Source organism: Camelus bactrianus, chromosome 9 (genome assembly GCF_048773025.1).
Source record: "Camelus bactrianus isolate YW-2024 breed Bactrian camel chromosome 9, ASM4877302v1, whole genome shotgun sequence".
NCBI lineage: Eukaryota > Metazoa > Chordata > Mammalia > Artiodactyla > Camelidae > Camelus > Camelus bactrianus.
Window position 1 is genome coordinate 69,537,043 of NC_133547.1, and position 21,856 is coordinate 69,558,898.

The 21,856-nt window shown below is 53.5% G+C and overlaps 1 protein-coding gene across 3 annotated transcripts; it reads right to left on the reverse strand.

Annotated features, from left to right (window-relative positions):
- Nucleotides 1–288: 288 nt before the first annotated feature.
- On the reverse strand, nucleotides 289–21,799 carry DRC7 (dynein regulatory complex subunit 7). 3 transcript variants are annotated; one of them, XM_074370675.1, is made up of 18 exons: nucleotides 21,700–21,799; nucleotides 17,867–18,098; nucleotides 17,303–17,477; nucleotides 16,027–16,152; nucleotides 15,098–15,292; nucleotides 13,609–13,767; nucleotides 12,575–12,793; nucleotides 10,125–10,253; nucleotides 7,942–8,014; nucleotides 6,962–7,090; nucleotides 6,649–6,777; nucleotides 5,472–5,692; nucleotides 4,435–4,650; nucleotides 3,746–3,856; nucleotides 3,549–3,659; nucleotides 2,405–2,599; nucleotides 1,590–1,729; nucleotides 290–1,507 (listed from the first exon to the last, which is right to left on the reverse strand). In XM_074370675.1, the coding sequence occupies exons 2-18, from the start codon at nucleotides 18,061–18,063 to the stop codon at nucleotides 1,414–1,416; spliced, it is 2,619 nt and encodes an 872-aa protein (XP_074226776.1). In that variant the 5' UTR covers nucleotides 18,064–18,098; nucleotides 21,700–21,799; the 3' UTR covers nucleotides 290–1,413. The 3 variants fall into 3 exon arrangements, with proteins under 3 accessions (XP_074226778.1, XP_074226776.1, XP_074226777.1); XM_074370677.1 differs by lacking the exon at nucleotides 15,098–15,292 and having other exon boundaries at nucleotides 289–1,507; XM_074370676.1 differs by lacking the exon at nucleotides 6,962–7,090.
- Nucleotides 21,800–21,856: the final 57 nt, after the last annotated feature.

Below are 21,856 nucleotides of genomic sequence, written 5' to 3' on the forward strand. Positions count from 1 at the left end.
CAATAGAAGCAGGCGCTTCTGCCGCTTTTCCTAAGTACCCGCCCCCCTTTCCTGAATTGGACTAATCACGAGGAAGGAGCGTTCAAGTGCCGCCCCTCGGCCTCTAATAAACCAATGTGAGCTGCCGTTTCCTTGGTCCCGCCTCCGCCTCAAGCTTTCCCTTTCCTCCCTTTTCCGTCTCTTCCTCGAACCTAGTTTGCATTTTAAAAATTTTCGGGACGCCCTCCAATGGCGGCTCCGCCAATCGCTTTAGCAACCGTCCTATACTAACCAATCAACGTCCGTATTACTGGAAAACCAATTCCGGGGTAGCCAATGGGAAGGGGAGGTCGGGAGCAGCGTGAAGCCGCGGTCCTTCCATATTGGAGTGGGGCGAAGCCGGGACCAGGCCTTAGTCAGCACTTTTCCGTTAATTCCTGCTTCTTCCCTTTGCGTAGTCTGAGGATCTTGCCCCTCTTCTCTGGCTCTGTCGCCGGCTTGAATTCCCCAGACGAGTCCTAGAGGCAAACGGAGTCTGATTGCGGGTCCGAGTCAGTTGTGGAGCCCGGGAGTGCTGCCCCTATGGCAACGGCCTCGCCTCGAATGGATGAGTGGGTTGCACCCTTAGGGGGACCACCCGCTGGGAATCCGAGAAAAGCCGACTTCATTTGGGACATGTCGGTGGGGTGGGCTTAGGAAAGGGCCGTAACCCGCCATAAGTCGGGGCCGCTACCCACAGGAGCCAGAGGATCAGAGGCAGGGGTCACAAAATGTCGGAGGGAGCCCTGGCTGAGGTCACGTTTGGAGGGATGTCATGTCCATGAGGTCAGAGCAGGGGTCAAGACTGAGAAAGCCATGTAGCTTGAGACAAGGTACATTTTCAGAGCTTACAATTTCTTGTCTGTAAAATGAGGGTCAGTGTAGAACCCCAGCCCCTATCCCCCCTCCATGGCTTAGGGTGGCCCAGCTCACAAAGTGGGAATGGCAGGCCCCAGGTTTGTGCCCCAGAGCTTGGGGGTCATGATGCTAGACTGCAAGGGACTTAATCCCAGCTCCTCTCCTTATCAGCCACTAATTAGCCATCTGTGAAATGAGGATAGTATTGTTGTATCAAATTAGGTAAGACTTGTAAAGGTGGTCCCAGGCCATAGATAAAGGAGGGAAGGCGAAAAAGGCTGGTGCTGGAGCCTGTGAAACATGAGGTACCAATGGCAAGTTACAGGTATGTTTATTAACAGGAAAATCATAAGAAGCAGGAACAGACAGAGTTTCAGGGAGGTGGTGTGGCAGTGAGGCCAGGTGCCTGAGTAGATGGCCATTACCTGAGTGTTGGGAGCACAGGGGCCAGGCACTGGGGGAGGTTTCTGTTTCTGGCAGCTTCACCAAGGCCTCAGGAGGAGCATCAAAGGACCAAAGACTGGGGGGTGAGGAGCATCAAACAAAGACCTTCAGTAACTCCACCAGGCGTGGGTCCTTGTAGAGCTTTTCCTCCAGAGCCAAGTACTTCAGTGGGGCCAGCTCCTTGTGTCTGAAATCAGAGGAAGGAACAACAGGTGGTGAGGGGTTACAAAGCTGGTGCTCTAACCTCCTAGTGGTCGTCTCTGGCTCACCGATTGAGCCGCTGCTCCAGGATGCGGATGCGGAACATGGCCTGAGAGCAGTAACTCAGGTACAGGTCTTCATCCTCGGGTGTCAGGGTCACCTGGTTCTCCTGATACCACTGCTGCTGCTTCTGCAGCTCCTGGGTCTCCTGCAAGCATGGGCATGGGAGAGCAGGAGGGTTGATGAGAGCTGATTCCTACCCAAGCTGCAGGCTGAAATCCCACTCATCAGTCAGCCCTACAAGGGTCAGCCCCACTACCCCTACCCACAGAAGCCAGAGGAGCAGAGGCAGGGGTCACAAAATGTTTTTGAGGGAGCCACTGGGGTCAGGTTTAGAGAAATATCATGTCCATGAGGTCAGAGCAGGAGTCAAGACTGAGACAGCTGTGTGGCTGTGGACAAGGTACATTTTCAGAGCTTCCAATTGTCTGAAAAATGTACACACACACCCACTCCACCATAGAGCTCTTTGTGAAGATTAAATGAGATAATGCTTGGGAACTACATGGTGTGCACCTGACCAACAGAAATGGGTGAAGGACTAGAAGTTGTTATGCTCCATCCATCCATCCACCCATCCACCCATCGCTCCCTCCCTCCATCCATTCTCCCTATTCCTCCGTCCATCCCTCCATCCGTTCTTAAATCCAATGAACAAGTGTGAGGAAGGACAACTTGGTCATTTGGACACTCTAAGCAATGACATACTCATCCCCCCTCGTTAGCCCCTCACAAGTCTGTGGGATGCTAAGAAAACAGCCTTGGGCCCATTTTCTGCTTGAGGATGCTGACGTCCCGTCTCCTGCCGTGGCCCTGGCTGTACCTTCTCAAACCGGGCCTGGATGAGGTTGGCCTTGTTGATAAGCCGCTGCTTGAAATCGCTGAGGCACTCGTCCTTGAGGCGCACAGCCTGCCAGCGCGTCAGCTTCTCTCCTGGCGGGAGCTGTGCCAGGAACGGGGCCAGGTAGTCCAGCTGGGCCTCCACCTGCCGCAGGTGCTCCTCGTGCATCACACGCTCCTATGGAGATGGGGGAGGGGTCAGCTGGAACAGAAGGGGCTGCAGACACCTCCCAACCAGCTCTTCATCAACATGTGACAGCACAAAACCAGGCCTCAAATCCTGAAGTGCTTGACGCCTCTGGGACTGAGGCCTCAGGGGCCTGTGCTGTGTCTTGTAGCCACGATTATTGGTTAACAGCCATCTCTCATGTCTTATGTGAATTCAGCTCTCTCTACCGGAGCCCCAGCACACACCTAACACTTAGGTGCTTGCTCAAGAAATAGTAATAAATGGTGGTGATCAAAAACTGTTAGTGAATAAATGGTGTTAAATCAAAAACTGCTATTAAGTCCCTTTTTTCTCTTCCACCCTGGGGCCTCACATCCTGCGTTGGCAGACAGGGGCCAGTGAAGTTCCGGATGTGGGGGCTGATGCCCACCCCTGGGAATCTGAAAACCAGACATCTGCTGCAGAGTCCTGTCTCACCAACCTCAATCTATTTTTAGAAATATCCATCTGGTTGGTGAAGGGGATTTAGAAGCTGGCCTTGAAAACCAAACAGGGTCTTACAACCTGAGCAGGTAATGTGAATGTCTTGTGCGCAGGGGCCGGAGAACTCAGGCCTTTGACCAGAGTCAGCTGGCTGGGGCTACTGGCCCAGGTCATTACCTCTGGGGAGCCCAAAGTGGAGGTGGGTGCATAGATTCCATTCTTATGCAGTAGAGGTCTTAGCTTGGCCAAAGCCCCTGGAGGTGGGGCATCCTGGCCTGGATCCTGAGTGCTCTTTGGGGTCATCTATGGAAATGGTCAGCTCAGCAGCCAGGATAACCACTATGGTAGCAATAATTTCATCCCCTATAAAGGCTTCCCTGCAGAATCCCTGATCTTCCTCAGCCCCTTGGAGGCTGGGGTTGGGGGTAGGGGGTGCAGAGGGAAGGCCAGGGCCCAGGCCAGGGAGCAAGCTCACCATGGCCTCCCGATACTCCTTGCTCTTCTCGTTGCGCTTGGTGTCATAGATGGAGGTGGTCAGCACATGCGCCTCCTCCTCTTCCTCCCGAAGCTTCAGGATCTCCAGCACCTGAATTGGGAAGTGGGGGCAGACATGGTGGAGACACCCTCCACCCCTGCCACCTCGCATCTGCCCACTCTTCCATGGGTCCTGACCTCCAGCTCTGACTCCCAGGCCTGATGTCTGGACAACTTTTCTTCATTCTTCAGCTTCATCATGGCCTCGTACTGGTAGAGAAGCTTCTTGGTGTGCTCCATGGGCTCCACCTGGAATAACCACCATAGTGACACCGAGAAGCAGCAGTGGCTAGGGCTGTGGGCAGGTTCTGGAGCCAGACTTCTAGGGTTCAAATATTCTCCTGCCATTTTCTAGCTGTGTGACCTCCAGCAAGTTGCTTAACCTCTCTGAGCCTGTTTGATCATCTATAAAAACATAGCTAATAATAGAAGAGGAACTGGAGACTCAGAGGGGCTACAGAATGTGTCAAGAGAGTGAGAATTTGAACTAAGAAAGCCAGCCCTGTGGAGGTTGTGAGATCTTCTCCTCCAGCCTCGGTCCCAGCATCTGCTCTGCCCAGGGCAGAGGGGTGGGGACAATGAGGAGGTGTCTTGGCCTGCTGGGTTGTCTTTCTTGGTGGAAAAGGAGATTTTCAGAGGAGCTCAAAGAGAAGCGTCCCCAGACGGGAGTTCTTCATTTTCCCACAGGGCAGAAGTGAATTTCCAGGCTGAGAACCAGGACTTTCCATCCCAGTTCTCCCAAGTTGCTAGGGCAGGACAGAGGGCCCTAGGGCGCTCTCCTCACCCCACCCTGGCCTGTCCCTGCCAGCCACTGCCCCCAGGCCCACCTCGAAGCTGATGCACATGTCAGGCGTCATGATGATCTTGTTGCCCTTGCTGTCCACCTCTGTGCGCCGCAGGAACTCACGCTTGGAGGCTGTAATGTGGTCCTCGCGGCAGTGATAGCGCAGCTGGATGCGCTCATCCAAGATCAGAAACACGCGCTCCGCCACGTCCTCATCCGCAGGCTTCGCGGGGTTGCGGAAGAACCGCTCTATGATTTTCTGGGAGGCCGGCACATGCGTAGGATGGGAGGTGGGAAAGGGGGTTTCTGTGTCTGCCATGAGGGCAGGAGCAAAAGACGCTCAGGGACACTGGGGTCTGGGGTCATTTGTAGGTTCATGCGAAACAGCCCCTCCCAGCCAGACAATGGCTCACAAGGCCCAGCGGTGCTCAGTGCCAGGCTGCTCCAGCCCTGTATGATGCTGGATTTCTTCTCTAGCTTCCCCCACAAGACTCTGCTTGCCCACCTCCAGAGATGGAAAGCTCACTACCTCTCCAGGTAGCCTGCTCTATCACTGGACATCTCTTACTGCTAGAAAGAGCGTTTTTGGTATTCAGACATTAAACATGGGTGTCAAATAATTTGTAATGATATGGGGAAAAATGGCGCAATTTAAATTTAAGAGGGTTGATACAGGAATTCTACCTACACACACACCTCACACTCACACACAGACACACACACACACACACACACACACACCGCTTGGTTAAGTTAGAAAAGACTGCCAACACCAAACCTACTAATATGTGGTAATATCTGAGAGATACCATTCTGAGATATTTTTACCTTTCTCTTTTACATATTTTCTGAATGTTTAGATACAAGTGTGTATTTTTTATAACAGTAAGGAAATAATACCTCCCTGGCCCAGTGGCTGAGGGCACAGTCTGGCATCAGACAGCCCCAGGATCTTGTGTTTGGTCAAACGGGAAAGGTCGCTCAGTAAAGAAGCCAGAGTTAGGGCTCTTCCCCTCCACCAGGAACCCTCGCCTGCCAGAGAGGGTGGGCACCCTGTCCCCAGGCCCAGCGAGGGCTTACCACCACGGGCCGGGGATTGGACTCTGCGCTGTTCAGAACCAACTTCTTGACCCGGGGCCCGAAATTGATGTGGCGGTAGGAGAGGAAGTCGGGCCGTCCTTGATAGTACTCCGTCATCGTCTTGGGCGTCTCCTCCCGTTTGATCAGGCCGTCCACACGGGCCTTTTCGTAAAACTCCATGACGCGGTCCATCTCGGGTTGCATGGACGTGTATGAGTGCACTGTAGGGGGGCGGGGAGACGGCTGGGTGAGCACCAGGAGCTCTGGCCACTGGCTTGATAACCTGACCCCAGGCCCCAGGGAGAAGCATTAGGCATGTAACCAATCCCCTAGTGCTAGCTATTTAGGCTGCTTCCAACTTTTTCATTATTATAAACACCATAATGAACATCGGCATTGTGCACTTTTTGTTTCTGCCTGTTATTTGCTCAGAACAAATTCTTAGCAGTAGAGCTGCTGGTCACAGGCCTACATATTTTACAGCTATTTTTATTTTGCTCAACTGCCCTCCAGAAAAGTAGTGCCAATTTGCTGTCCTACAGTAGTGACAGGGAGTGACTGTCTGTCTGTTGCTTTGCACACTTTGCTCACACCTGGTAGGACCAATTTTTCATCTTTGCCAACATAATGGTTATGAGACAGTCCATTACTGATTCAGTTTCTTGTCTTTTTTTTTCAACCATCAAATTAGGTTGGTCATGTTCTTAGATGTCCATTGACCATATATTTTTCTTTTGTGTGTTCTTGGTTAGGGTTGTTAATCCCTTCCCAAGACATGTCCTTCTCTCCCTTTCCAGCTTCCTGGACTCATGGCCATGTCCACACTTCCCACACTTCTGCCCTCTGCATTGCCCTTGTTGGTTTACTTGCTCATCATCCTAACCTCCTGTAAATGTGGCCCCCAATCCCAACCACAGCATAAGCTGTCGCCCTGCCTTGACTTTCCTGGAGGAACATCTGTCACATTTCCTTGGATTTTCTGTGCTTCTCCCAATCCCCCCCACATCTGCTTTGCTTAAGGAGGCAGGGGCCATTTCTGTTGCTTGCCACCCAAGAACCCTGTCAATACATGGATACTGGTCCCTCCCACCATATGCCAGCTGCATGGAGGCTGCTCTAAGGAGCACATAAGACCCCCACCCTGCTCCTAGCTGGCCTGGAAATGGGGTCCACGCACCACGCAGAGCCTGGGGGTGGCCCGGCTTGAAGTAGTCAATATTCAGGCCCGTGGTCTTATTTATGTGCTTCAGCTCCAGCATGTCTTCCCGGTTCTGGTACCACTCCTTTATCTCCAAAGTCTTGGTACCTGTGGGGTCCGATCAGTGCTAGCTGCAGCCAGGCCATCTCCCCCAGCCTCCTTCTCACATTCCCAGCACACAAAGGCCAGCAGGGCCCACGCTCACACCAAGAGACAGTGACATGACCAAGGTCCCACAGCATGTCAGGGGCCTCGGCACCCTGGCTCCCCACAGCCAGGGCCGCCCCCTTACACTCCAAGTCCTCATAGGTGGTGAGGCGGCACACAAGGCCATTGTTGTTGAGGTATGGGGCCCACTTCTCCAGCTTCGCCTTCTTATACTGTATCACCTTCTTCCCATTCGGACAGCGGGTCTCGAACACTGCGGACACAGAGTGGGCTGGGGTCCTTCTTCCCCAGGTTGGGGGAAGGGAGGGCCAGCCCCACCAGCCACTCATCAGCCTCTGCCCACTGTGCTGTCTGCTAAGCTCCTCCAGCCCCCAAGCCCGCTCCAGGGAGGCAGAGGAGAAGAGTCACCCGGGGCAGCTCCTGCCCTGGAGGAGATCTCAGGTTGAGTCTGACCAGAGGATCTGCGCCCTGCCACACCACACACTCGCTGCCAGGATTTTGCTGAAAGCACCATCCCCTCATGTCCTTACTGGACTGACTTCTGATTCCTCAAAATTTAGCTCAGATGACCCCTCTTCCAGGAAGCCCTTTCTGCCCACCCGCCCCCCAGCCTCCAGCCCCCTGGCTTCCCATGATACCCTCTGTAGCCCTTACCATCTTGTTGGGATGGCCTAGGCCCTCTCCGATGGGAACTTCAGCAGCCAGCAGAGGCTGGCATGGGGCAAGAGCATGCCTGTCCTCCTTCTTCCCCTGTCTGCCCCCTTTTGGTTCTGATACCCCTGTGCCTTCTGGGGACTGTGCATGGCCTCCTCCAGGGAGGGTGGGATGAGGGAGGGGAAGGGCTGTGTCCTTGGTCCTCCATCACCTGACATATTCCATCATCCAGGGTGTGCTAACTGAGCCCCCTCCTGTTTGCCAAACAGGTCAGGCCCTCGGCTGCAAAGCTGAGTGTGTTGGGAAGGAAGAAATGAACAGGGTGCAGCAGAAAGCAGGGGTGGGGTGGAAATGAGGGGCCGCGGTAGCCTCTACTGACATCCCCCTGCCTAGTTGTTGCTGTAGACGTCCCCAGAGGCTTGGGAACCAGTGAACACAAACACGCAGTACCTTCTGGGGAAATCTCAATCTGCTCCACCCACGAGTTCGGCATGTCGAAGCTCTTATCCTCGTCCTCCTTGCCCTGTTGCAGAGGTGAGGTTGGGGCCAGTGTTTCTGGTTAGGGCTTGGCCTTGGAGCAGGAGTTGTGGTCAGAGCCTCTGTGGCCCCCAGGGCCAAGGCAGGGTGGCTCGTTAGGTCCCCAGGGGAGCCAGAGGTCATGAGCAGTTCTGACCTGGCTTGACCCAAGACAGAGTGGAAGAAGAGGAGTCAGCTCCTCCCAAGTACCTACCTGGCAAGGACAGCATCGCTGCTGCCCCACATGCCACGCCTTCCCTCTGTCAACAGAGGCACGAGGCAAAGCCCCAGGCTCTTTGTTAAAAGATAGGCTTCTGGAGTCAGGTGGGCCCACGCCCCAACCTCCATCCAACACCAGCGGAGCGTCCTAGGCAAGTCCCTTAAACGCTCTGAGCCTCGGTTCCCTATATATACACTGGACCCCTTGGGAGGATTAACTGATAAATGCACATAAGGGCTTGGGACACTGCCTGGCTGCTTTTACTGTTTTATTTTCCCTATCTTTGAGCCTTAGTTTCCCCATCGGGAAAGTAAGGCCTGGTCTAGACAAATGGTCCTCGGGGTAGGCTATAACCACAGAAACTTGGATAAGATTTTCTCAATGTAAAACTTTTCTCCCCACCAAATTGCTCAGACCACTGATGCCTGCTCGCCTAATCTGGTCACATTTTGAGACCAGCAGGGGGCGGTACTGCCCCAGGATTTATTACACGGGAGTCTCTGGTCTCCAGAAACGGAAGACCCACCATTTCCAGGTGGGTCTACACAGCTGTGCCAAGCCTATCACACATATGGTCTCATTTTGTCCTCAAGCAGTCCCCACAACATAGAACAGAGTCGCCTTTGAGAGCCCAGACTCAAATCCCAGGTTCAAATCCCAACTCTGTTACTGACTATGTCACTTTGGTAAGTTACTTCACCCTTCTGTGTGTGCCTTCCTATCACTGAAGTGGGATGATAATCCTCGCCAGGTGGTTGTGAAGATTTAGACAAGTTAATTCAAGTTAAGCACCTACTGGCATTTAGAAAGGGCTGTACGAGCGTGACCTACTGTTATGGGCTGAATTGCGCCCCCTGCAGATTCATATGTCTTTAACACCCAGTAGCCTAGACTGTGACTGTATTTGGAGACAGGATCTTTCAAGAGCTAATTAAGTTAAAATGAAGTAATTAGGGTGGGCCATAATCCACATGACTGGCGTCCTTATAAGAAGAGGAGAGTAGGACACAGACACATACAGAGGGAAGACCTGGTGATGACATGGGGAGGGCGCCATCTACCCAGCCAAGGAGAGAGGCCTCAGGAGGAACCAAGCCTGCCCACACCCTGGCTCCCAGTCTCCAGAACTGTGAGAAAATACATTTCTATTGTTCAAGCCACTCACTTTGTGATACTTTGTTATGGCAACTCTAGCGGGTTAGGACACCAATTATTACTACCATGACTATAACTGACCCCGCTTCTTCCTTCTATATACAGACAATGAAACCGAAGCTTCCAGCAATTAGGAAGTTTACCCAAAATGTCATAGCCAGTGGCTAAGGCCTCTGGGCCCCGACCTCCATGCAAGGGCCTCGTGCAGACCTGCCTGGGAGGCCCCTGATAAGGAGACCACAGAAGAGAAGTGGATGACTTGGGGAAGGCCCCAGGCCAAAATCAGAAGGGCTGATGGGACAGACAAGAAAGGCCTGGAAGTGTGTGTGCGGATCGTGGTGGCCGTGCATGAAGGCCTGGAAGTGAGGAATGGCTGGCCCTGGGGTTCCTCAGGCTTGTGGAGAGCGTCTTATCACCCTACTCCAAGGGCCGTGCTCCAGGCGCAGGGCAGCCCCTGAATGGGGTGGACTGTGTGTGGGACAGGAGGCCTGAATGCAAGGCCTAGCCCTCGCCTACCCTCTGGGGGTCCTGGGCAGGTCCCCAGACCTGTCTGGGCTCAGTCTGCCTATCTGTAAAATGAGGGCATGTTCCAGGCCCTTCTACTTTGAGGAATCTGTAATTGGTCTATCCGGACTCTCAAACACGTACATGTGGTGGGGACACGTGTCAGGCTGGCCTGAAGCAAGGCAGGGTGTCGAGTGCCCTCTGCTCCCTACCCAGTCCCCCACACCCTGAGACTCACCAGATTTTCCACGTCATCGTCGTCGTTCGCCCCGTTGTCCTCCTCCTCAGCTGGGGACAGGAGAGGCTTGTCAGTCCCCAAGAGCAGGTACTCCCACATCACAGGATCTCCCAGGTCAAAGATCAAGTCCTGATGGAGGAGGGGATGGCTGAGAGCAGCCCACAGCTGCTGCACCCGCTCCTGCTCCATGGAGGGTGGGAAACAGCCACGCCCAGGGTGGAGAAGGGACCCAGGCCCACGTCTCACGGGGGCAGAAGATGGCTCCAGGCCGCCTCCGAAAGTCCACACCTGCCCTCCTCATCCCCACACGGAGACTGAGGCCCTGAGGGGGCTGGAACTCCCTCTCCGTGTTGGTCTCTGTGAGAGGCTTGGAAACTCTCTGGCCTGGTACGGGCCTGGAAATGGAGGTTGTTCTGCATTGTCAGGGCTGGGGAGGGGGGCACCCTCGGCAGGGCTTACAGCAAACACAAGCCAGTGAGATTTTACAGGAGGGGGAAATGGCAGGTTTGGGAAAAGAGACTTCCTCATGGTTCTTATCCCAGGCTGGTGAGACCAGAACTAGGCAGGCAATCAAAAGAGGGAAGTGGGACTTTCTCTTCCGTGGTACAGGCCCTCCACCTCTTCTCATCCCAGCCCACCTGAGCCTAGGCTCACCCGCCAGATAACTCCCAGCAGGTAGGGGGCACCATATTCCAACATACTTCCCCCGGTGATGTGCCCCTCTCCCCAGCCCCAACGTCCCCAGAATCAGAGGGAACTTAAAGCCTTAAGCACAGCTGCTCACGAGGAGTTTCAGCATGAACCCCAACTCCCTGCTGCAGACACTGGCCCTAATCCTAGTCCTCACTGTCCTGTCTGAGTCCTGGAGGGCTCCAGCTGGGAGGTGGGGGGAGAGAAGAGGGGGACATGCAGGGGGAGAGGTAGGGAGGGAAAGAACTGCTTGTAGATTTAACAGCCAATAGTCCAGACTTTGTGGAGAGGAATCAAATGATACAGATGCTTGAATTTCTTTAAATTGTGCCCCTCATTCTGCCACTTTTATAAGCAGTAAGCAGTAAGCAGTAGTTAGATATTTTGCTGCTTTATCTTAAAATTCTATTTCTATAGAAAAGGCATAAACTAATGGACAACTGCCATGTCCCAGGAGCCTGGGGTGTCTTGCTGTCTCTGTGGGGTGCCTCGCCGTCTCTGTAGGGTGCCTCGCCATCGCTCCCCCCACCAAGGCCATTTCAAGGTTCTCTGAAGGAACAAAGCAGCCGCTCCCGTGCTCACTGGGCAGTAAAAGTGACAGCCAGTGTCCCGATCTCTTTCTCAGCCTCACTCGGTGGTGTGGTACTGCCTGCCAAACCTCCCTTTCCCACTGGGCCACCCTTCTATCTTCATCTCATAACTTTTATTATCCCCAGTGTAAATTTCCTCCACCTGGCACTGGTGCAGGGTGTGCTGAGGGGAGGCTGAAGGACCTTCCTCCTGGAAGAGGGGCAAAGGAGGGCCGTTATCCTTCAGAGCGCTCTGACCACCCTGGCGGCTAGGAGCGTGGGCTTTGGGGGAGGGCAGTCCCAGCTCTGCCCCATCTGTGTGGTGCAGAAGTTCTTTCGGTAAAATGAGAGTAGCAGCAGCTAACCTTTACCGAAGAGCAAAGGACTATTCTAAACATCTACCGAATGTTATTTGCCACAACCCTGCGAAGTCGGTGAGGACTGAGCAACCCTGGAGTGGGTGGCTAAGGGAGGCTGGGGGTAGGTGTGTCTCCTTCACTGAAGGCAGATGCACCAGAGCACGTGCATCAACTCTGCCCGCCTCCCATGTCGGGGCAACAACAGACCCTGGGACAGGGTCACTTCAGTATGGGGGCGAGGAGCCCAGGATCTACCTTTGGGAAACTGGCCTGGCTGGAAATGGAGGAACTTGGAAATAACAAAAGAGTACAGGACTTGGTGCCTGGAGACTCTCTCTCTTTTGACTGGGGTACATCTCAATGAATTTCCATAAATTGGGTGCTCCCTGGCTCCCTGCCCCAGATGGAGAAATAGAATATTGTCCACACCCCCAGAAAATGCTCTAGTATCCAGTTACGACCTTCCCCTAAATGTGTGCACATATTTTTAACTCACATTAAGTGGCACTGAGTTTTTTTACGTATAAATGCATGGAGAGTCACTGAGCTGTGCATTAGGATGAGTGCGCTTTTCTGCATGTATGTTGCACTTCAATACGATGTTTTTAAAAAAATCAAATGACCTAACAATCTACATTTTATAAAGATACACAAACCAAAAGAACACAATAATCATATTGGAATGGTTTTGTATGGGCAAAGGAGTGGGACCCAGGGACTCAGCTATAGGGAAAGTCCAAAAGCCCTCCTGGCCTGGGGGCCACCCTCCCCACAGGTCACTCCCGCCTTCCCCCGCTGTGCCTGCCACATCTGCCCAGCCCTGACCCCACACCTTGCAGCAGTTCCAACAGTCCTGCATGTTGATCCAGTAGTTCTTGTGGTTCCAGAGGCTCTCGATTCCCAGGAAGTTGTCGTCCTGGGTGCTGTAGCTGCGAGCAGTGAACGGGTCGATGAAAAAGCTCTCGGGCACCTCGCGTTTCCCCGACAACACCAGGACCCAGGAGTGCACCCGTAGGCCATGCAGGGGGTCGGTCTTCGCACTGTCCACCTCCTGCACAGGAAAGGTGGGGGACCATGAGCTAGATGGATGGGAGAGGGGCCCTCGGGGCCCAAACATCTCCTGGAGCTGGGGAACTGGCAGGAGAGCTGAGTTCTGATCCAGACTGCACTACTGGCTGGCTTCGTGACCTTGAGGACATCACCTCACCTCTGAACCCGTTTTCTTATAGATAAAATGGGAGGATCTGACTCGATCTGTGGTTTACAAACTCAGCCTTTTGGAGTGCTAGGGTATCTGGGTTGACTGGCTTTCTGTGTTGTTATTCTGGGTGAGATTTCATCCAAAGAAAGGTAGAGGGATGACATAAGGCTTCCTCATCTGCATCCCTCTGGGAAAAGGGTCACTGTGCCATGTTCATTATTGCATCCCCAGGGCCCGGACCAGCAGAGACCCTCAGTAAATAATATGTGGAGGGAAAGGGAAGAAGGGAAGGAGGAAAAGAAGGTGAGAGGGATGAAGAGTGTGGACAGATGCAAGGAGAGATGGGAGGACAGATGTAGAGTGTATGTAGGTAAGTCTTCAGTGAGAGTCTGGAACGAGAGCTACACAGCACAGAATAAGCCGCCCAGGCAGCAGAGCTCTCTGACGTTAGAAATCTATCATCGGAAGCTGGCGGCCCAGCACTGGGAGATTCCCATGTGGCCGGGCAGAGATGGAGGGTGGTTGAGGGATGGAGGAGGGGATTTGGGCCTGGGGCTCCATAAACACATCCTTTCATGACCTATGTCTGTTCCCCATTCCAGCAGCTCCTCCTTCGGAGCAAAGCTCCAGGGCTGAGGGCTGAGGGCTGAGGATGGCAGACCCACCATGAGGCGCTCCTCCTCCTGCCTCCACCGCTTCTCCTCCGCAGCCTTGATCTCCTCCTGCCTCTTCATCTCCTGTTCCTGCTCAAACCTGCTGCTCAGGTCCCTGGGCGGCTTGATGGCGTACTTCTTAGGTGGTGCCTTTTCCTCCTCCTGGACTGTCTGTCCCCCAATCAGAGAGAACGGATCAGTGGCCCGGAACAGACATGCCCCTCGCAGCAGCTCCTGGAGCCCCAAGCGTGTGTGTGTGTGTGTGTGTGTGTGTGTGTGTGTGTGTACAAATATGTACTAGGTCGCAAGAAATATGTCCAGGAAGGAACACCACAGAGGCTGTGGAAGGGGGCCTGGCACAGTTAAGAGGGAGAAATAGCAAATTTCCATGAAATTTAGAGTGAGAGAGCCCTGGCCTTAGTCCCCAGGCCATTTATCAGCTACGTGACTTTGGTCACAAAAACTACTTCATACTGACACACTCACCTGTAAAAGAGGAGTGATACCACCTGCCACAGGGCACTAGTGAGAGGAGCAATCAAGTCAACAGACATGAAAGTGGCTTATAAACTAGAGCTTCTCTGCATCTGTTAGCGATTGATATCATTTTCATAATTAAAATTTTGACTGAGATAAGAGACCTGTGTGTGAGTTCACAGGTCTTTGGAGCCAGAAGCAGTGATGGAGATTTTGTTCCATCTTTCTTGGGGAGCTGGGCCTGAGAGAGCAGAGCTCTCACCTGGTGCCTCCCCATCCTTCTCCAACAGAGCACCGCCCAGGGCCCCCAGGAGCTCACCCCAGTGTAACAGATGCCCATGCATCATGCCAATGCCCCAGGCCCCTGGATCCCCTCCCCTGAGCTGCAGACACCCACAGGGGCCTGACCTTGATCCCAGAATCCTGGAATCAATCCAGTTCATGAAGAGCATTTTCTGCCTGCAGTATGGCTATTTCCCAAATGCACAGAGATGCTTTTATAATTCCTGCAATTAAATCCACTTAAGAAGTGTTTCTTGTATTCACAGCAGCCTTCGGTCATCATGACACTTTCAGTCAACATATATAAAAACTACTGCCTACTGGAGGCGTGACATTTTTTTGCTGGTAAAAAAGGAACTTTTTACCTGGGAGGGGAAAAAAGACAGAACTAAATGTCCATTTGTCTGCTTTTTCCTTATATGAAAAAATGGCTGTGGATTTTTATCAAATGCATAAGGTAAATTTAGAAGAGTTTGGCTTAAGATATTGGCCCTATGGCATTCACAAAATTTACCTAGTAGGGAATACAGTAGCTGACACTGAGTTACAACAAGCAGAGAGGGGCAGTCAGTTTGGAGAACTGGGCTGTGTGTGTTAAGATGCTGAGGACAGAGAAATCACCAGTGGTTTGAAATATGAACTCTGGGGAGGCTGAAGGGCTGCCTGGTGATGGAGCCAGGGCAGGGACTTTAAGGAAGGCGTGTCTCGTGGGATGCTAAGGACAGCAGGAGTCCGCCCGTACCTCCTTGGGCTTCACAGTGAGTGGGCACACCTCCCGAGTCAGGTCCATGTGGCACAGGTCCTGCGAGCCATAGCCATTGACACAGTAGGCATCATAGCCAGCGCCAATGAGCATAGAACAGAGCAGCGTGCTGAAGTCAAAGCAGTTCCCCTTCTGGTGCTTGAGCACCGTGGTCGAGGAGTACAGGTACGAGGGCTGGAAACAGCGGGCTGGTCAGCACAGCCGCCCCGCGGCCCCCATCTGTCCTCCCCACCAGGCCGGTGTGCAGGCTGGACCCCAGCGGGGCTCGTCACCTTTGTCGGCCTGGGGAGCCTGCTAAGAATGGGGCAAAAACCACAGACCCCCATTTCCAGAAAGTGTAATCCACATTTGCCTGTACTTCTAAGGGACTTCCTGATGGGAAAGACCCTCTGGGATGTCGGTGCTTCTGGTCAGGTGCTCTCTGATTGGTCCTTTTATGGTTTTATTCTGACGTTCCCCTCACCTTCTACACCCATCCTTCACTTCTCTCTTTTTAAATTCTCCTTCGCGGACCTATCCCCATCTCCCTCCCTCCCTCAGTTCTCAATGAGAGTCAGATTGAGATGGTCAGAAGCCCAAAGATGGGGCCACGGACCATGGGCAGCAGGGCCCTCACTTCTCTCTCCTTTCCCACCTCCTGAAGTCTTGAAAGGAGCGCTCTGAAGGCAGAAAGAGGCAAGTGAGGCAAGGAGGTGGGAGCCTGGAAACCAAGCATGCTTGTGCGATCTCAGGCAAGTGGCTGCCTGTCTCTGGGCCTGCTCCCACCAGTCAGGGGGTCTATGAGGTGTTCTGCCCAGACAGACTTGTGGGGCTGTGGCCTGAGGCAGGCTGAGCCTCCTTCTCTTGACCTGCCTGCCTTCCCATCCCAGCCGTCATGGCCTAAGGGTGCAGCCCCAGGTGGCACTTACCGGCTTGAGTGGGTCAGGCAGGGGCAGCATGGCCAGGAAGTCTGAGACAAACTGGGCGCAGGTGTCCCAGTTGTAGAGCTCAGGGTAGGGCATCAGTGTGGGCCGGATGGTTGTGCTGACGAATTTCTGCAAAGGGAGAGACCGCAGGCCCTGGGGGAGGGCACTTCACTTGGGAGGAGACCACGGTGTTCCTAGGAAGCCGGAGACCTTGGGGTGGGGTGGCGGCAGCTCTCTAGGCCTCTCTGGGCCTCAGGCTCCCCCTTCGTGCCTTGGGAGTTAGAGGAAGGGATCCCTCAAGGCCCTTCCAGCCGAGGCCCAGAGTAAGCCTGTGCTGTCCCCGGAGCCAGGGATGTGATCAGGGCCTCCTTGCCATCACCACCGCCCCACTGAGTGCTACCAGACCTGGGCATCACCCCCTGATGCCCCAACAACCTGTGAGGCAGGTCCCACCGACAGAAGAGGAAACTGAGGCTCTGAGAGGTGCACTGACTCGCTCAGGTTCACCATCAATAGCAGAGCTGGGTCTGTCTGGCTCTACGCCACCGCCCAGTGTGGGGGACGAGGTGCTTGCAGGGCCCTTGAGGGGCAGCTGTGCTACTCTGGGGCCCGTGGGCCAGGCTTCTGGGGTCTCCCTATGGATTCAAGATCCCACCAGCACCAGATTGCACATGGCCCCAAGCTAAGGGGCCGCCCCCGTGCAGCCCCGCTGATTGCTGCAGGGGAAATGCAGGCCTAGGGTTGCCAGATCCAGAGAAGAGGGGAAGAGGGACTGTCCAGGAACGGCCGAGTTTCCAATGCTGGCAGCTAATACAAAGGTTAAAAGTCACCACGTGAGCCAAATAAAATGGTCTGTGAGTCCCTGTCAGCCTATGGGCTGCCATTTTTGCAACCTCTGGATTCATCCCTTGTCATTCCATCTACAGGTGGGGAATCTGGGGCCCAGAGAGACTCAGGGACATGCCCTGGGTCATAGGGCAAGAAGGAAGGAGACCAGCAATCAGGCCCAGTCCATTTTTCTTATTTCTCTGCCTTTTCCTAGACAGGGCTGGTCTCGGGGACTGGAGACCACACTGGGTGTCTGGCTGCCCCTTAGGTGGGGCACGGGGGCTCCAAGCCACCACCTGCCCCCAGAGGTGACTCAGCAGAGCCTGCTGGGGCCCGTGGGCATTTGAGTTTATATGCTGCCCCTGAAATGTAAGCTCTGACCCAGGAGAGGTCTTTGCTGGGCCCACCTCCCTCCGCCCTCTGCTCTCCAGCCCTCCACCGCCAGCCTTACGGGCACTTCGCACTCGTTCAGCGGGTGCAGGAAGAGGGGCACGCGGTCCGGGCACAGGAGGCTGTACTGGCGGGAGAAGTTGTCTGCCACCTGCAGCAGGTGTTCCTCCTTAGGCGTGTTGCTTTTGTAGGAAAGGGGCAGTTTGGAGATGTCAATGGTGTCCTTGGTAAAGGTCCTGTGTCCACGAGAGGGGTGGCTTCAGTCTGTGTGATGCTAGGCCTGGTGCACATGGAACCCTCCATCCTCCTTAGCTGCTATGGGCTCTCCCCCTTCCTCATTTAGTCCTCACAACTACCTAGGAGGGAAGTATCATTCCTAGCAGCTGCCCTTTTAAACAGATGAGGGAACTGAGACACAGAAAGGTTGAATGACTAGCTAGTAAGGAGCACAGTGGGGACTTAGACGAGACAGTCTGAAAGCACAGCCCTCACTCTTAACCACCTCCTGTGTCCTGGTCCTGCCTTCCAGCCCAGGAACCACCATTCTGCCTGGCTCTCCTTCTGCCCAGGCCTGGTCTGACCCTCGCCAAGACTGCTGATCCGAAGCCCCCACCCCAACACTCACGAGGGCTTCTCAGGGATGGAGACCTCAATCTCCGACAGCTTCCTCTCCAGGTCTCTGAGCATCTCCTGCGTCATGGTGGTTTCCTCCTTCCGCACCTCCATCAGCCTCATCATTTTCTCGCCCCTCTCGGCCCGCTCGGCCGCATCCTCCCGCTCGGCTGCCTCCTCCTCCTCCACTTTTTCCTTCAGGACCTCCATTCTGGTGTGTCTCTGACTGTCTAGAGCTGGGATCTCTGCGGGAGGGATAAATGCACTCAGAATGGTCGACTTCAGACCGGGAAGGAGCCACCAAGATCACTTGTATCCCTGGGCCATGGTTTTAGGTGATTTAGACCATGCAGGGAGGAAGTGAGTCCCTCTTAAACTTCCTTTCCATCAAGGAGAAAGCCTTCACCTGGTGCTAGCACGTCTGTAACACCTTTGACATTTGTGAATTTCCCTTGGAGACAAAGACAAAGCAGGCTACAGACTGAGAGCCACTGTCAGGGCTGGAGCAGGTTTAGCCCAAACTTACTAACATTGCTTTGCTTTTCATATATTTATTCTGAGAGTTACCTTTTCTTTCTGGCTGGTGATGCTAATGCTATAGGACTCACTGTAGTATTATGACGTTTCCTATTTAAATATATTTATCAAGTCCAATAAGTAAATTGGTTTAAAGAAAATTATTCATAGTAGAGAGTTAAAAAAATAAAAAAGGTAACATCACCAAACTTGGAACTGAGGCACAGAAGAGGCAAGAACAGGGCTGCCATTAAGGCACAGCAGGGGGAGGGTGTGACACAGCCCACAGTCTCCTGGATAAACCCTATGTCAGCCCACAGGGTGGAGGTCCTTCAGGGGGCCACACCAAGAAGTCATATGTGCTCCTGTGCCCTAGGGAAGGCCTTGTCTGTGGCCAGAAAGCCAGCCTCACTAAGGTGCACCAAAGATCTGTACCCCATTCCATACAGCAGAACCCCAATTATATGAGGGGCAGCCTGGTTTGAAATGTTCAGTATCCCTGCCCCCACGCAGCTAGAGGTGGCCCTGGGATGTGAACCCAGTTCTGGCCAATGAGATGTGAGTCAAAGTTGTGGGATGTTAAACGGCAGGGCTCAGCCGGCTAGGACCCTTTGCCCTCTCTTCCTCCCGCCTGGGGAGGGGAGGTGGGGCAGCCACGGCATGACCATGAGATGAGCACACATGAGGACCAAAGCTGCCTACTGAGGACGGCAGAGTGGAGTGATGGAGGAGCTGGGTCCCAGGAGGGGCCATGGAGTCCTTGAGTGTCACCTCCAGACTGCCTGTTGTGTGAAATAACAGCCCCTGTGTGTCTAAGTGGCCAAATCAGGTTCCTATTACACCAGCCAAGCTGACCCACCAGCCTCCTGCCTCCCAGCTCAGGCCTTACTATTACCCCACCTCGAATATCTAGATTCTTTATAGCACACAGGGTAATGGTCTGGAGAGGAGGAAAACCCACCCAACCCAGGGGATATGCTGTGGGGGGAGTAGCGAGGACTGGAGAGAAAAGAGAGGGGTCTCCCCAGATTTGTCATCACCCTCTAGGGTGGAGCCAGGACTGAGAGGGCATAAAGGACCAGGAGGAAAACGCTGGGCCCCACTTCCCAGCTCCAACCTCTGCCTGAGCCATCTTGGCCTCCTGAGGGGACAAGTCACTGACCACCAGCCTGGCTCTGCCAGCAGCTCCTGCTGGGCCCTCGGGCTACTCCTTTCTGGGTCTCAGTTTTCCCTTCTGCGATGGGAAAGAGAGACAGATGTTTCCTGTCCAATCCTGGCATTCTGTGGGACTCAGGAGGGGCTGAACTCTCCCGTTACTGGAGGCCATCCCACCCAGGTCCCAGGTGGTCAACATCACAGCTGAAGCCTTATGTGCAGCAGGCCCATTCAGGACCCCAGTTCTCTACAGGCAGTCCTCCTGCTGAGCCTGCCAGCCACACAGCATGGTCCAGCGATCAGATCCATTTGTCTGCCTCTTAGGCACAGAGGGGATGCCTTCATGGGGAGGCAGTAATAACCATTCCAAGGCGCTTACAGTTTACTGATCACCTACTGTGTGCCAGGCACCATGCTGAGGGTTTTACAGAGATAATCTCATTTCTCCTCCAGTGACTCTGTGAGATGATAGAAAATATCTAACCTCCATTTTAACAAACAAACAAACAAACAAACAAACAAATTACCCACCCCCACAAAAAAGAGAAAAAAAACTGTGTGTATGTATGCATGTGTATATGTATATGTGTACATATATATATATATGTGTGTGTGTGTGTGTGTATATATATATATATATATGCCTGCAGTTCCTGGCACAGAGGAAACTGTTGCAATTTCCTAAGTGATAAGAACACTACGTGCATCTTTTTTTCTATTGAGGCATCTCTGGGTGAGCTCCCAGATGGGGACTGGTCATCAGAAAGACCAAGCTGTGATTAGAAGCTTGGAATTTTCAGCCCCCGCCCAATTCTCTAGAACGGGGAGTAGAGTGGAAATGGAGTTAATAAATTGCCATGGTTATGTGAGGAAGCCTCCATAAAATCCCAATAGTAGGGAGATTGGAGAGCTCTCAGGTTGGTAAACTCACTCACACACTGGGAGGGTGACACACCCCAACTCCACAGAGACAGAAGGTCCTGTGCTTGGGACCCTCCCAGACCTCACCCTATGTACCTCTTCATCTGGCAGTTCATCTGTATCCTTTATCAGATCCTTTAACAAACTGGTAAATGTGTTCCCTGAGTCCTGTGAGCCGCTCTAGGAAATTAATAGAATCTGAGGGCCGGGGTTGGGGGGGTCATGGGAATCTCCAATTCGTACCCAAGTCTGTCAGAAGTTGTGGGTAACCTGGAGAACTGCTACTGGCAATTGGCATCTGAAGTGGGGAAGAATCTTGTGGGGCTGAGCCCTTAACCTGTGGGATGTGACATTATCTCCAAGTAGATAGTGTCAGAATTGAGTTAAATTGTAGGACACCCAGCTGGTGTCATGGAGAATTGCTTGGTGGGGGGAAAACCCACATGTTTGGTGACAAGAAAAGTCAGAAGCAAAGTATTCTGTGTGAGTAACAAAGGAGAACCAGAGGAGGCAGGAAACTAAATCAGTGTTTCCATTACAGGCTCTTTGAGGCAGACACTAGTATGAAACGCACTTTGTAGATGAGAAAATTGAGGCCTAGAGAGGTTAAGGGCACCATCCAAGGTCACACAGCTAGTAAATAGGAGACCTGGGGTTCGAACCTGTGTATTTCTGGCTCTGAAACCCATGTACTTAAGGGCCTAATAAGGTGTGGAAGTCCTAGAAGGGATAGTTGCAGGGCCGGGCCGGGGTAGATCAGGAAAGAAGCAGGATGGGGAGAAGGCCAAAGTGCCAGTGGGCAGCAGGGTGTTACAGCTGGGGCAGGCACTGAGATGGTCCCTGAGCCCAAAGTCACAGAACACCATCATTAGAGGTGGAGTTGGGCCCAAACCCGCAAAACTTATTCTTCACACCAGGCTGCCTCACCAGCTGCCAGCTACACTGCAGTTTGGGGAGGACAATTCCTCCTCAAAGCTCCTCTGATCTTGTCCTAGAGACCCTCCCAACCCCACAGGCCCTTCCCTGTGTTCCCCTCCCCAGCAGCAACCTCCTCCAGCCCCCAGGCACGCGCGCGCGCGCGCGCGCGCACACACACACACACACACACACACACACACACACACACACTGAAAACTTTCCCAGAAAGTTTGGGGTTAAAAGCCTCAGGCAGAAGAAGACCCCTTACCACCAGCACCCTCACCCTCCCGCTGCCAGGCAAGATCAAGCCACTCCACTCCCCTGCTCCCATCTCACCCCTGTGAGGACAGCGCCAGCAATCGGTTAGCCTGTCTCCATGGTAACAGCTTTCAACGCTGAGGGCAGGTCCTGGGAGAGGAGGCTTCTGGGAAATGTAGTTTTCTGCTACTACTGAGGCCTGGACCCAGAAGACACACTGCTGCAATTTCCTTGG